General features: G+C 37.8%; 4 protein-coding genes and 1 pseudogene across 8 annotated transcripts; 4 read left to right on the top strand and 1 right to left on the bottom strand.

Moving 5' to 3' along the window:
• Positions 1-100: 100 nt before the first annotated feature.
• LOC104738706 (uncharacterized) lies at positions 101-3,947 on the top strand. 3 transcript variants are annotated; one of them, XM_010458899.3, is made up of 14 exons: positions 101-337; positions 1,053-1,156; positions 1,243-1,526; positions 1,803-1,875; positions 2,010-2,084; positions 2,162-2,272; positions 2,377-2,422; positions 2,506-2,584; positions 2,733-2,835; positions 2,927-3,022; positions 3,104-3,136; positions 3,217-3,316; positions 3,497-3,581; positions 3,671-3,947. In XM_010458899.3, the coding sequence occupies exons 2-14, from the start codon at positions 1,070-1,072 to the stop codon at positions 3,795-3,797; spliced, it is 1,299 nt and encodes a 432-aa protein (XP_010457201.1). In that variant the 5' UTR covers positions 101-337; positions 1,053-1,069; the 3' UTR covers positions 3,798-3,947. The 3 variants fall into 3 exon arrangements, with proteins under 3 accessions (XP_010457201.1, XP_010457214.1, XP_087328807.1); XM_010458912.3 differs by having other exon boundaries at positions 146-337; positions 2,512-2,584; XM_087472681.1 differs by having other exon boundaries at positions 174-337; positions 614-1,156.
• Positions 3,948-4,383: 436 nt separating this feature from the next.
• On the top strand, positions 4,384-6,131 carry LOC109124884 (cytochrome P450 89A2 pseudogene; annotated as a pseudogene). The gene has a single exon (XR_015571364.1). The product of XR_015571364.1 is annotated as a cytochrome P450 89A2 pseudogene (transcript).
• LOC104738698 (Cytochrome c oxidase subunit Vc family protein) lies at positions 6,062-7,386 on the top strand. Its single transcript, XM_010458890.3, has 2 exons — positions 6,062-6,160; positions 7,011-7,386. The coding sequence occupies exon 2, from the start codon at positions 7,040-7,042 to the stop codon at positions 7,232-7,234; it is 195 nt and encodes a 64-aa protein (XP_010457192.2). The 5' UTR covers positions 6,062-6,160; positions 7,011-7,039; the 3' UTR covers positions 7,235-7,386.
• Positions 7,386-10,429, top strand: LOC104738674 (uncharacterized). Of its 2 annotated transcripts, none has more exons than XM_010458860.2 (4): positions 7,386-7,855; positions 8,303-8,586; positions 8,688-9,195; positions 9,312-10,429. In XM_010458860.2, the coding sequence occupies exons 2-4, from the start codon at positions 8,407-8,409 to the stop codon at positions 10,301-10,303; spliced, it is 1,680 nt and encodes a 559-aa protein (XP_010457162.1). In that variant the 5' UTR covers positions 7,386-7,855; positions 8,303-8,406; the 3' UTR covers positions 10,304-10,429. The 2 variants fall into 2 exon arrangements, with proteins under 2 accessions (XP_010457162.1, XP_010457171.1); XM_010458869.2 differs by having other exon boundaries at positions 7,406-7,855; positions 8,382-8,586.
• Positions 10,354-13,036, bottom strand: LOC104738687 (flavin-containing monooxygenase FMO GS-OX-like 8). The gene is made up of 7 exons (XM_010458880.3): positions 12,248-13,036; positions 12,081-12,151; positions 11,826-11,984; positions 11,657-11,739; positions 11,031-11,166; positions 10,760-10,933; positions 10,354-10,669 (listed from the first exon to the last, which is right to left on the bottom strand). Exons 1-7 carry the CDS (start codon positions 12,813-12,815, stop codon positions 10,484-10,486), a joined length of 1,377 nt encoding a protein of 458 aa, XP_010457182.1. The 5' UTR covers positions 12,816-13,036; the 3' UTR covers positions 10,354-10,483.
• Positions 13,037-13,373: the final 337 nt, after the last annotated feature.

Raw genomic sequence — 13,373 nt, 5'->3', positions numbered from 1 at the left:
TAAACATGTATTTTTTGACAAACAAAATAAATAAATAATAAACATGTATTATAAAATAATAATTCGATTGATATTGTTAGATAAAAACATTGGACTCGACGTGGGCTCGAAGCCCATTAAAGATTAGTATTTCCCAGAAATACTGCGGATTCCTCTGTTTAGTCTTTACCTTCGTCTTCGTGGTTAAAGAGAAAACATCTAGGGTTTCAATTTCTTTTTTCATAGTTAGTTCAGTTGAGTTTTCTTCTTTCTTCTCAACCTCTCCCTCTGCTCATTTACAGCTTTAAGTCGAAGATATATTCTCCTCTTTGCGTCTCAGTTTCTACAGAGCTTTCAGGTTAGTTCCTCTGCTTTTATGATTCCTTTTTTAATTTTCAAAGTTGTCTGCTTTCTCTCTCGTATCTGCTCAAATTATATCCGTTTTTGTTTGTTTGCATCTGTATAATCGTTTCTCCTCCTGGGTCGATTCGAAAGTTTATTGCTTTTTAAATATTTGTTAGCTCTAGAATGATATATATGTTTGTGACATTGTGGTGGAGATGATGGAATGATAGAAGTAAAAGGTCTGAGCAGGTTATGAGTAAAGTGTGTGGCTTTTTGATGTTTAATTTAGTTTCGGAGGAGACAAATTTTTATAGGAGAGCGCCCTTGTCCATGCCTTGAGCTATGGCATATGTGGCTCCGCAAACTCTCCAACAATGAACCTGATTGGATTTCATCACTGCACCATGTGCTCTGTTTGTGTTCAATCTGATGGGTCGATTTTTAAAGGCTTGGGGTTGCTTTCTACTATTGATTGCCGACCTAGAGTTCCTCCCTATATACATTAGTTTCCTCCTGCTTCTTATCATCAATTAGTTGCCCTCATAAGTCCCTGCACTGATCAAAGACCTCCTTGACTGATCCACTTTTCTGAGACTCGGTTATTGTCTCTATCTTTGGGTCCTTCTTTGTTTATTTCATTTTCGTTTTTTTGCTTCATGAGCTATTTTTGTTTGCATCTGTATAACAGTTTCTCCTCCCTAAATTGATTTAGTTTTTCGTTATTGCAGCATTAAGAGTGTTTAAAATGGCTGGGGGATCAAAGAGGTCTAAAAGAGCAAGACTTAATAATGATAGTGAATCGGAAGACATAAGCGACGAAGAAAACGTTAAGGTATAACAGTTTGTTGCTTTCGTCTGGTTTATGTTATTTAGATGGCTGTGTAGGTGAATTTATTTGTTTGGGGGATTCTATGACAGGTCAAAAGCGTGAGTGAAGATTATGAATTATCTGATGAGATAGAGGATGATGAAGTAGATAGCGAGGAAGATAATGAGGGAGATAGTGAGGATGATGACGAAGGAGATAGCGAGGAAGATGATGACGAAGGAGATAACAAGGAAGACGAGGATGGAGAAAGCGAGGAATTTGAAGATGGAAATGATAAAGAAAGTGAGAGTGGTGATGAAGGTAGTGATGACAATAAAGATGCTGAGATGGAAGAGCTTGAGAAAGAGTACAAGGAGCTTCGTTCACAAGAACAGTAAGATTCCATTTGAACTATTATTTTCTCAAGACTGTCACAGTGAATTCTTCTATTTGTTTCTAGAAATGGTAGATAGTCTTATCAAAGAGTGTTGGCTACATTTAGAAGTAGGTTCAAATTCATTCAAGCAATTGGATTTATTTAACTGACTTTTTTGTTGAAGGTTTATGTCATATACTCTCTCTCTTAATCGTGGTGCACAGTTTAATATAAAAATGAGCTAATGAGAGCCAAAAAGAATGTTCTTTGTTTAATAACTTTTTCATGGTACAGGGATATATTGAGGAATCTGAAGCGTGATAAGGGTGAGGATGCTGTTAAAGGTCAAGCGGTGAAGAACCAGAAGGTATGGCATTTTTCTACAGTTTGTGAAGTAGTCTACTAGAAACCAAATGCATGCAATTGCAGATGTATATTTTAATCTAGAGCGAATTTATGTTTAAGACAATTCATTTTCATTTCTTTGTGCTCTATGTGAAGGCTCTTTGGGATAAAACTCTGGAGTTCAGATTCTTACTTCAGAAAGCATTTAATAGTTCAAACAGATTGCCACAGGTACGCTATTCTCTTCTCCTCTTCTATTTATGATTGTTTGTTTCATCATGCTTATGACAGAAGGTAATCCTCTTCAGGAGCCTGTGAGATCGTCATATTGTTCGGAAGATGAGAATGTCTCGGCAGCATATACAGATCTAGTTGCTTCATCTAAGAAGACATTAGATTCTCTCTTGGAGTTGCAAGAGGTATGTATGCGTAGTCTTGATTCAGTAACTGTTTACTGTCACTTAGTGTTTTGTCTCTCTGCTACCTTTGGTTACTCTTTTTATTCAAATAATTATTTTTGCAGGCTTTGCTTGAGAAGAACCCCTCGGTTGATCTACAACAAGTGAATAGTATGCCTTATTTTACAGAAAACATAATTATTATCAGTATAAGAAAGGGTCGATTATAACATCGCTGTTTTCTATCTGGTCAGGAACAGCTAGTGCAGAATCCAGTAAATCAGATGCAGAAGATAGCGATGAATGGCAACAAATAGCTGACTTACAGAAAAGGTATTCAAGCCAAACTGTACAACTTAAAAGTTCTTCTGTCCAAGCAAAGATTTCGATTTAGTAAAAACTTGATTGACTTCATTCGGAAATCAGTCTCGTTATGATTTATATTTTCATTGCTAACACAAATTTGGTCTTTGCTATGTAGAATGTCTGTATTCCGAAACAAAGCTGTGGACAAATGGCAGAGAAGAACACAAGTCACAAGCGGTGCAGCTGCTATTAAAGGAAAGCTCCACGCCTTTAACCAGGTAGACAACAAGCCTCATAAACGTTTTTGCTCTTATAGATCTGCGGATCAATCAGGAATCTAACTTGACTATTTTTTCTATAAAAAAACAGAATGTTAGTGAACAGGTTGCTTCATACATGAGGGATCCAAGTAGAATGATCAAACAAATGCAACAGTCAAGATCGACTGTTGCTGTTTTTGGAACTGTAAGTTTTTTCTTTAATAAGAAAAGCATCCTAGATCAGCTTCTCTTCAGTAAGTTATAATCTTGAAATTTCCATCCACAGGTCCCTGGGGAATCCATGGAACCAAATCAAGAGGTAGAGTGATAATTTTCTCTAACCAAGTCAATTATCTTTATTAGGCCAATTATCTAACATGTTTACTCTTTCTTGTGCAGGAAAGACAACTTGAAGGAGACCCTGAACTTATAGAAGATGCTGAATTCTATCAGCAGTTACTGAAGGAGTTCATTGAGACCATCGATCCAGCTTCCTCGGGTATACATCTTGGAATCATTAGATTGTTATATCCAACAACTGGAGTCTTTGCTCGTGTTGAAACTTGATTTGTAGTTTGGTTTCTCGTAAAGGCTTTGCTTGTGTTGAAACCTGATTTGTAGTTGTGGTTTCCCGTAAAGGCTTTGGTATATACTGAAATCTCTATTTTGCCTTTGGCAGAAGCGGCGTACTACGCGATGAAGAAGTTTCAGACGAAGAAAAGGAAAGTTGTGGATCGTCGTGCCTCTAAGAGCAGAAAGATCAGGTATAAAATACAACACACTTAGTTTTCAAGCCTGTTTTCATTCCCAAATTCTCTCTTTTGAATCATTTTTGTGTAAAAAAACGAAACAGGTACAATGTTCATGAGAAGATTGTCAACTTCATGGCACCACGACCAGCAAAGATACCTCCAAACACTGCGGATTTGCTGAAGAATCTGTTTGGTCTAAAGACCAGAAACGGTCTCTCTGAAGCATAAACTATTTGCAAACAAACCGCAATTTTGAAACGTTAGAAAATATGACTTTATTTTTGTGTGGTGTTAGTTGTGTTGTATTACTAGCGACATCGTTTCGTATTGTAAGCCAGATTTGAAAAAGCATCTTGAGTTAATCTACATATTTCTCAAGTGGATTTATTTTTTTGAATTTTTGCAGATTTATCTACTTTGTACGAATTGAAACCTTGTTTTCTTTTCACTGGTTGGTAACAATAACATCATAATTCAACTTATCTTAATAAATAAAAGGGAAAATAAACTCGATGATGTCACAAAAATTAATGTTTGTACTGTGTAGTAGTTGTTTGGAGTAAAGCTAAACGTAGTAAAGAGATCGTATAGCTTTCTCCACGAGCTAGACGTAGTGCCCAAGAACCATACAAATCGGATATTTATCTTCAATTATCCAACTTATTTCTAAATTGATTTTTCTGTCTTCCAATAAGATCCCCAAGTAATTTTTAAAAATAAATAAATAACAATATATACTTGACCATCACGATAACAAATTGTTACCTGAAATTTTTGCTATATATAGGATTTCAACAAGAAGAACCCTAAAAGCATTAAAAAAAAAAAACAAGAAAATGGCGACATGGTTTCTCATAATCTTCGTCTCTCTCACACTCTGCTTCCTTCTCCATCTCTTCCTCCGTCGCACCACCACCAACTCTCTTCCTCTACCTCCTAACCCTAACTTGTTCCCAATCCTTGGTCCCTTCCAGTGGCTCCGTAAAGGCTTAGGTGGTTTAAACTCCTATCTCCGTTCCATCCACCACCGTCTCGGTCCCATCATCTCCCTCCGCATCTTCTCCGTCCCAGCAATCTTCGTCTCTGATCGTTCCTTAACTCACAAGGCACTCGTTTTACACGGCGCTGTCTTCTCCGATCGTCCACCGGCGCTTCCAACCGGAAAGATCATTACTAGCAACCAACACACCATCAGCTCAGGTACATACGGAGCCACGTGGAGACTTCTCCGTCGTAACCTAACCTCTGAGATTCTTAACCCATCTCGCGTCAAACCTTATTCCAACGCTCGTCGCTCTGTTCTTGGAAACCTCTGCGACCGGATTCGTAGTCACGGCGAAGAAGAGAAACCTATCGTCGTCGTTGATCATCTCCGTTACGCAATGTTCTCGCTTCTTGTTCTCATGTGTTTCGGTGATAAGCTTGAGGAAGAACAGATCAAACGAGTCGAGTTCGTTCAAAGAAGAGAGCTCCTCACGTTTTCAAGATTCAACATCCTCAACGTCTTCCCTAGTTTCACCAAACTGTTTCTGAGGAAGAGATGGGAAGAGTTTCATCAGATCAGGAGAGAACACAAGGACGTGTTGCTTCCTCTGATTCGTTCCAGGAGAAAGATGATTGATCGTTCTAAAGATTACGTACAGTCGTATGTAGATACTCTGCTTGAGCTTGAGCTTCCTGAAGAGAAGAGGAAACTAAACGAAGACGAGATCGTTAGCTTATGCTCTGAGTTTCTCAACGCGGGGACTGATACAACAGCGACGACGCTTCAATGGATCATGGCGAATCTTGTGAAAAATCAAGAAATACAAGAGAAGTTGTACAAAGAGATCAAAGGCGTACTCGGAGAAGGAGAAGAAGAGAAGGAGATTGAGGAAGAAGAGATGAAGAAGATGCCGTATCTCAAAGCTGTGGTGTTAGAAGGACTCCGATTACATCCACCAGGACATTTACTGTTACCACACAGAGTAAGTGAAGACACTGAACTGGGAGGTTACAAAGTGCCAAAGAATGGTACGATTAACTTCAATGTAGCGATGATAGGGAGAGATCCAATGGAGTGGGATGAACCAATGGAGTTTAAACCGGAGAGATTCATCGCAGAAGATGTGGATGTTACAGGAAGCAGAGGGATAAAGATGATGCCTTTTGGAACTGGGAGGAGGATTTGTCCAGGGATTGGATTGGCAATGTTGCATTTGGAGTATGTTGTGGTGAATATGGTGAAGGAGTTTGAGTGGAAACAAGTTGAAGGTGATGAAGTTGACTTGTCTGAGAAAATGGAGTTCACTGTTGTCATGAAGTATCCTCTTAAGGCTCGTGCTTTGCCTAGAGTGAAGAAGTCACTTCGTCCTGAGCTCATGGCTTAGCCTTAGAGACAGAGTAGTTTGTGTTTTTTTTTTTTTTTGTTCAGTTTTTCAATCTGTTGTTGGTCGAAACGGTGTCGGTTTTAATAAAGGCTGAAAAAGCCATCTGTAATAACGTTGTCGTTTAATGGCTCTCGTTTCTTAAAACCCTAGAGAAATGTGTGAGACCAATAAAGCTCAACCAGTTTGTTCTAAATTTCCGATTTGCTAAACTCATCTGAACAGGTTTTTCTCTGATTCTTCCTACTGGAATATTTCAATTAGTCAATTTCATAGAACCATTCCTTTAGATTCCTGTGTGTATCTTTGCGTGTTTTGTTCATAGTGTCTCTGTTTTTTATTGTTTTCATCTGTATCAATGGTTTCTCCTGAAAAAAGCGAATTTTATCAAATGGGTTGAATCCTTTCTTCTCCGTTGTTGTCTTACATTCCGAAAGTTTCTTGCTTTAAAGCTTCTGTTAGCTCTAGAATGGTGTTCTTTATATGACATTGTGGTGGAGATGATGAATGTTAAAGTAAAAGGTCTGAGCAGGTTCCGAGTAAAGTGTGTGGCTTTTTGGTGTTTAATTTAGTTTCACGGAGACAAGTTTTTTAAAACCTAAAACGGAGAGGGCCCTTGTCCATGCCTTGAGCTATGGTATCTGTGGCTCCGCAAACTCTCCAACAATGAACCAGATTCAACACGTGCTGTGTGTGAAATCTGATGGGTCGATTTTTAAAGGCGTGGGGTTGCTTTCTACTATTGATTGCCGATCTAGAATTCTCCCTATATATTGTCTCCTTGTGCTTCTTTATCATCAGTTAGTTGCCCTTTATAAGTCTTGCATTGATCAAAGATCTCTTTGACTGATCCACATGGTAATAATATCTAATAGGTCTCTGTCTTGCTTTGTTGATGTTTTAAGCTTTTTTGATTCTAGGCATAGTTTTTGGTTGATGTTTATGATTCCCTCATCCTTGTATTTGTGAGACTATAGAAGAAGTATTGCAGTTATAGCATTTCCCAATTTCAAAAAAAAATTGATTCTTTGTGTGTATATTCATCATGACCTGTTGCAATGTCTGATTGGTTTAGAGAGCAGAGGAGAGAGAGGAAAGAAATAGATGGCAGGGCACAAGATCGCACACGCAACCTTGAAAGGTCCAAGTGTTGTGAAGGAGTTAGTAATCGGTCTCGCACTGGGGCTAGCGGCTGGTGGGCTATGGAAGATGCATCACTGGAACGAGCAGAGGAAAACAAGAGCCTTCTATGATTTGCTTGAGAGAGGAGAGATTGGTGTTGTTGTAACAGAGGAGTAGTTACTAGTAGAGAGAGATTTGATGATGACGATTACCTCAAATTCTTTCTAGTGTTTTTGCTATTAAAAAGCCTGCAATGTAACATACCATTTATTGATTTGATAACATTATTTGTCAACACCTATTTATTTATCAAAATAAGATCCCAAATATCTATGAGTTTAGCCACTATCTAAAACAAATTAGCCCCATTCTATCTTAATTAGTGTTAATCTTTTGTTTGAGCAAAAATTAGTGTTAATCTAAAATTGGTTTAGTAATCTTTCCAGAAGAAACGTGTTTTTTTCTCTCTTTCTTTTGTGAAGAAGAAGAAGTAAATCTAAAAAGACAAAAGAGAGAGAGAGACACAGAAAGGGACGAATCAGAAAGACGGAGAAAGTACAGACTACAGAGTAAAGACGGCGAAGTCTCAACTCCCATTTGCTTCGCTTCCTCTTCAAGCTTTCTGTTCTCTCTCTCTCTCTCTCTACTCTCTCTGTGAGACACCTTCCAAAATAACAGATCTCGAGTACGCCATTTTTTCTGGTCTGTTTCCCAAGCTTCTTGAGCAGAGAAGGTGATCGCATCTCAGAAAAATCCTTGGATGCTTCATTCTTCGTAAAAGATCTTCACTTTTTAAAGGTAAGATTCAACAATGTTCGAATCTTTTCTCTTTCGTTTCGATTTCATCCTTTTCGGATCATGTTTCCGAGTTTCTTCCCTCGACGAGTTGAGAAGATGGCTGTTTCATCTTTCCTTTTTCCCCCTTTCAACGAATCATTGCTGAAATTTCAGTTTTTTTTTTCTTGTTTCTAATGTTCGTAATAGTACTCCTCTTGAATCCTGATGTATCAGTTTGATGTTTCTGTGTACATTACGTTTACAATGTTGTTTGTTGCTACTCAGTTCTGTTCTGTTCTTAAAGGAGGTCCTTTTTTTTTTTTTTTTGGAACTGACCATTTTTTTTTGTTTATAATAAGATTCTTTACATAGATCTTAAAGGGGCTGTCTTCATACAGTATATTCAACTTTCATAGATTTATTCATCAGTTGATTCACTGTTTTAAGATAGTTTTTTTTTTTTTGAAGGTTGTGTTGTTAACAGATGCCAAATCAAAACTGGGAATGGTTTTTCTTGATGCAATCCTCCTCTTTCTTGATACCGCAGGGTTTATGTTTTTTTCCGGTGTTGAATGAATCTTCCTAGAGTGCAAATGGAAAAGCAAGAGGACAGTTTGTGGAGTTTGTGTCCTGTTCAGGATATTGATACGGTTTTTGCCAATAGACTACTCTACTGTGATTTTTATTTCAGACACTACAAGGAAACACTGAAACATACCATGCTTGGCCAAGAATCTATCTTTGAAAATCAGGTTAGCTTTCTGTGAATATCACTCTGATATGAGTGTTTTGCAATAGATGTTTTTATTTCAGTGTTTCTAGTCTCTCTTATTATAATACTTTGTCATTTCAGATCCACGAGCTTCATCGTCTGTATCAAAGGCAGAAGGATCTGATGATGAAAATGGAGGAAAACAACAACTGTTACACGCAACCTCAACATCTATTCCCTAATGCTGGGGGAAGAAGTATACACTGGATGGGTTCTATCATCTCCACATCCAAAACTAGCGTTTGGCCACCAGAAGACGCATCTGCCAAGATTGATGAAGCTGGAATTTCTGGAGAGGAGATTGATATATGGGAAGAAGAAGGTTCAAAGAGTGTAGAAGTTCCTAGCTTTCCTAAAGATGATCAATCCCCAAGAAACATGCCTCTTGATTCGGTTGTCCAGCCGGAAAGTGTGCAGCATTTAACCGGTTTGTCAAGGTTCAAATGTAGACTTGACTTGAATGAACCTGCCAAGATCGGGGAACATTCAGATTATGAGCTTAATCAGTTACTAACTCCAGACCAAACAAGGAGTGAAAGAGCAGAACCAGAAGTGCAAGAGCCGCTGATATCTACAAAGTGTCAAGCTGGTGAGATATGTTTACTATATAGTGGTACTTGATCATTATTTTTTGTAACATTGTCTTTGATGTAATGAAAGCTATGAATGTCTTTTTGTATTTGATCAGAAAATTATTTTGTGCAGAGAATGGAATCGACTTGAATATGTCTCCCCGTTCATCTGAAGAAGAAGCAACTAAAATCAGGACGATCAAATCAGAGCAACCTCAAGAGTGTGTTTCAGCTTCATTGCACGAATCAGAGCCATCACATTCACGAGCGATAGTTCTAGCGCTCCCATCTTCAAAAACCATTTCACTCTTCCACCAACGTGACTCACGGCCTAGGCCTAGGAAGAAAGCTAAACGTGGAGCAAAATCCAAAAGTGTTGAAAAGTTTCCTCGCAGCAAATCCAGGAAACGCTCAAATCTTGACTCAAACTTTGGTATCAATGAAGATGACAACCATTCAATGGAGAAAGGAAGTTCAAGGTCTCTGCCTGAGGTTAAGAGAAGAAGTTGTCGTAAACCACACGTAGAATCAGACAAGGTTATGAGAAGGATTTCAAGAACCAAATCAAAGACCAGAGGGAGCTTTCTTGTTACAGAGGAAGAGGAACAAGAGTTATCAGTAGCAGCAGCAGAGGCTTTAGTTGATATTTCATCATCAGATTTAGCTAAAATGTCCAGCATCAAAACCTCCTCTAATTGTATCACTCCTCTGCATTGGTTTGCTAAAATCGCATCTTCGGTTGTTGAAGACACAAAGAGTGAAGTTGGACTATCGGTGACCGGAGTCCACGCTGATTGCCAAATAGACTATTTTGAGACAATGACATTGCAGCTAACAGAGATGAAGCCAGAGGAGCAAAGAACAAAAATTTCAGTCTCTAACATTGTTCATCCTAAACACAAGAGGACCCTGCGCAGTCGAGGAAAGCGACAACAGTACTACGATTTTCTTCAGAGCCTAAGCACTTTTACAGGAAACAAAGCTTCTGAAACGAATGATGCTCACTCGAGTTTGATGGAAAATATGGTAATCGATTGGGGAACCATAAGAAAACGAAGAAGAGGCATCAGAAGTCCTGCTGCTTTTACTAGAACCTCAATACCTTTTTTGCTTTCAGGTTCTTGAGGTATTAAAAAGTCTAGTTACAGAGATCATACCACACCACATAGGAGAGATATACTAAATCAGTGAAACTTTTTTTGGTTTAGCTGTTACAAAGTTCATCAAAAAAGCAGATGAATTTAAAAGAAAGTTGAGATTTTTATTGCTTTATTATTTCATTGCACAAAAGAAAAGGTAAGATTTTTAAGGAGGAGAGAGTTGTGAAAAATAAGGGTCTTGAAGAGTTTCTTGAAGAAGATCATCATCGTCCCAAGAATCACGAAAAGTTTCCAGATTTTCTATGGAATTCAATATAGCATTTAGACACAACGTCTTTCTCCATTCCTCTAGATGTGGGAATCCAACGTAATCCGCGTATGTATCGTTATACTGCAAACATCAAGAAGAAAATAAACAGAGTCCTATATATATATCATATGAGATGAAAAAAGATGGAACTTTAAAGGAGAAACTTTGTACTTTGAATTCGGCGAGGTCGTGAGTGTTGCGTTTAGGGATTCCGGCGGCTTCTTTGGAGCGGTAGAATTCGGAGATTGATTGCATCATTTGGTCCGAAGAAGGAAGAGATGTTTTGCCTGACAAAAGCCTTGCGATCCAAATCGCTTGTGATTCGAAGAATGGGAACCCTATCAACTGCAAAATATTAAACCTTTTTTCAATGAGTGTTGTGTTTGAGTTAACGTAAGATATGATAATAATAATGATTAGTACGTATTGACCAAAATTATACCTTCCGAGGGATGCCGACAAAGGAGAGAGAAGGGGACAAATAGGGAGAGAAAGTATGTTCGAAGAGTGGACCAACTCTATTATCATCAACTTCTACTCTTCCTTTGCTCTCAAGAAACGGAAACTTGTAATCATACCTACACGTATTTTGTGCCCACATTTCTTTAGTCTCTCTTTTTTTTTGTTAGTAAAACATAAAATTTCCAGACTGTAACAATAACAAGAAATGTTTATATCTATGTGAATTTATTCATCTAGAGTCTGTTCCACAATTCTGACAAATTTTTTCTCTTTTTAGTAATTATTCACATGTATCTATAAAAAATTCAAAATTCTAAGGAATAGAAGTGGAACGACTATGTCGACCGACCTCAAGAAGTAGGGGATATAAAAATGATCTTATCGCTGAGAGTATTTTGACAAGATTTGTAGTCCACTCAAGTTCAACATTTGAGTCAAGCATTCTTAACTATAGTATATTAAAGGGCTAACTAATTATAGACTGGTGTTTTTCACCTCTTTAAAAGAAGTTCGAGTCACTTGACATATAAGGAGATGACCACTTGACCAAATTGGCTAAAGTAAGGTATTAATCATCTATACTATTGAAAATAATCATTAACTTACCCGGTACAGTATAAAATGGTGTCGGCTATAATACAAGACCCATCTTCGAAGATGACCCGTCCATCTTCCTCTAAAGATTCAATCTTACAACCATTTGAAAACAATCAAATTAAATATATTTTCTATGATATACTAGTATACATGTGATGACGTGGCAATGAGAGTGTACCTGAAGATGAAGATGGAAATTTTGATGTTTTGAAATGACTTTAGCCAATCCAGGAGGAATGTCAAGTGATTTGGCACTTAGATGAACTTCCTTTGCCACTTTCACTAGCTCTATTGATATGTCTTGTCCACTTATTGAACATCCAACGACCACCACAACCTACCATATCATTATCATGCATGCATGCTATATCATACATCATGAATTCGTGAAGTTTAAAATAAACTAATTGCTACAAATTATATAATTAATCACCTCATCACGAAAAGGATCAGGCACTCTATAGATATGGCTATGAAGTTGCTTCCTCTTCCACAAATCCATTCCTATAAAAACAAAGATCATGAGAAACAATACCGTTTATAATTGCTTATATTTTATAGGATAAGACTCCAAATAGCTTGTATGTAAACCAATATTACCTTTGATGGAAGGCAATCTAGGAAAAGAGTAATGGCCAGATGCAACAACAACAGCATCAAACACTTCTTCCATAACTTCACCACTCTTCTCTACACTCTTCACCATCCATCTCTTCATACGATCATCATCAGTATCATCATTCACCATCCCCACAAAATCAACCCTAACATTAAACCTAATCATCTCTTTTAACCCAAACACTTGACAAAAATCCTTAAGATACAACCAAAGCTCCTCATGCCCCGGGAATCTCCTCGCGTCTCTTCCTTCCTTTGCGTTGAACGGGAAATCAGAGAAGCCCATTACCTCTCTCGGGGATGCCAACCTCAAGGATGAGTAGACACTGCTATGTACTTTTAGGGTTTTGGTTTTCCCCAGTGGTTCTTCTTCTTCCACGTTTGGTTGGTATAGCCACTGACCTCCGACGTCGTCGTTTTGCTCCATCACAACCACTTCATGTCCTTCTTTCTTTAGCTCCCGCGCAGACACTAACCCTGATGGTCCTGCTCCTATCACACATACCCTCTTTGATTGACTCTTAACTGGTTCTGTTATCACTAACACCATTTTTGTTGGTGAATGGTGATGAGATGATTTTGATTTGGTTCTGGTACGGTCTCATCTGTCACGGGTCATGCTTTATATAGGGCTTTTTTCGTTTTTTGGGGTCAACTTTTTTGTTTGCTTTTTTTAGTAATTAACTGTAAATATTGCATTCAAAATAAAGGTTAAAACCTAAAAGATACGTACGTGGAACATACCTATAAGGAATAGAGAATGTTGTGTATTATTGAGATTGATAGAGTACAACATATATACAGAGATGAGACTTGGAGACTACGTCTATGACATAAATACAATATATACATTTGACATATATGTGGATATTCTCGATTCCTCTACAATACCCTACATCAACGCAAAGGGCAAATCTTTGAAAAGAATCTAATTACAGTAGTACTTTGTGAAGTGAATGAATCTAAATAATAATAATTTAAAGAAAAAGACGATACGTGGTTGACCAAAAACACGTGGCAAGTGGTACAATCAAAAATAATGTAACAAAGGTAATTTTTTTTAGTACTTTGTCAACAGACAAAAATTGGTTGGTTGTTCATAAAATGT

This window comes from Camelina sativa, chromosome 2 (assembly GCF_030686135.1).
Source record: "Camelina sativa cultivar CO46 ecotype springtype chromosome 2, ASM3068613v1".
NCBI classification, from domain to species: Eukaryota; Viridiplantae; Streptophyta; class Magnoliopsida; order Brassicales; family Brassicaceae; genus Camelina; species Camelina sativa.
The sequence above is the reverse complement of the archived record's forward strand: the minus strand, read 5'-3'. Positions and strand labels throughout refer to the sequence as shown.

What these genes read in the sequence shown, in the direction of transcription:
- LOC104738706 (XM_010458899.3), top strand. Translation starts at nt 1,070, where the DNA reads ATGGCTGGGGGATCAAAGAGGTCTAAAAGAGCAAGACTTAATAATGAT. An exon ending in CTGTTGCTGTTTTTGGAACT is followed by an intron (nt 3,023 to 3,103) that starts GTAAGTTTTTTC and finishes TTCCATCCACAG; the next exon opens with GTCCCTGGGGAATCCATGGA. An exon ending in TCTAAGAGCAGAAAGATCAG is followed by an intron (nt 3,582 to 3,670) that starts GTATAAAATACA and finishes AAAACGAAACAG; the next exon opens with GTACAATGTTCATGAGAAGA.
- LOC104738698 (XM_010458890.3), top strand. Translation starts at nt 7,040, where the DNA reads ATGGCAGGGCACAAGATCGCACACGCAACCTTGAAAGGTCCAAGTGTT.
- LOC104738674 (XM_010458860.2), top strand. Translation starts at nt 8,407, where the DNA reads ATGAATCTTCCTAGAGTGCAAATGGAAAAGCAAGAGGACAGTTTGTGG. An exon ending in AATCTATCTTTGAAAATCAG is followed by an intron (nt 8,587 to 8,687) that starts GTTAGCTTTCTG and finishes TTGTCATTTCAG; the next exon opens with ATCCACGAGCTTCATCGTCT. An exon ending in ATCTACAAAGTGTCAAGCTG is followed by an intron (nt 9,196 to 9,311) that starts GTGAGATATGTT and finishes TATTTTGTGCAG; the next exon opens with AGAATGGAATCGACTTGAAT.
- LOC104738687 (XM_010458880.3), bottom strand. Translation starts at nt 12,815, where the DNA reads ATGGTGTTAGTGATAACAGAACCAGTTAAGAGTCAATCAAAGAGGGTA. An exon ending in CTGATCCTTTTCGTGATGAG is followed by an intron (nt 11,985 to 12,080) that starts GTGATTAATTAT and finishes ATGATATGGTAG; the next exon opens with GTTGTGGTGGTCGTTGGATG. An exon ending in ATTTCCATCTTCATCTTCAG is followed by an intron (nt 11,740 to 11,825) that starts GTACACTCTCAT and finishes AATGGTTGTAAG; the next exon opens with ATTGAATCTTTAGAGGAAGA.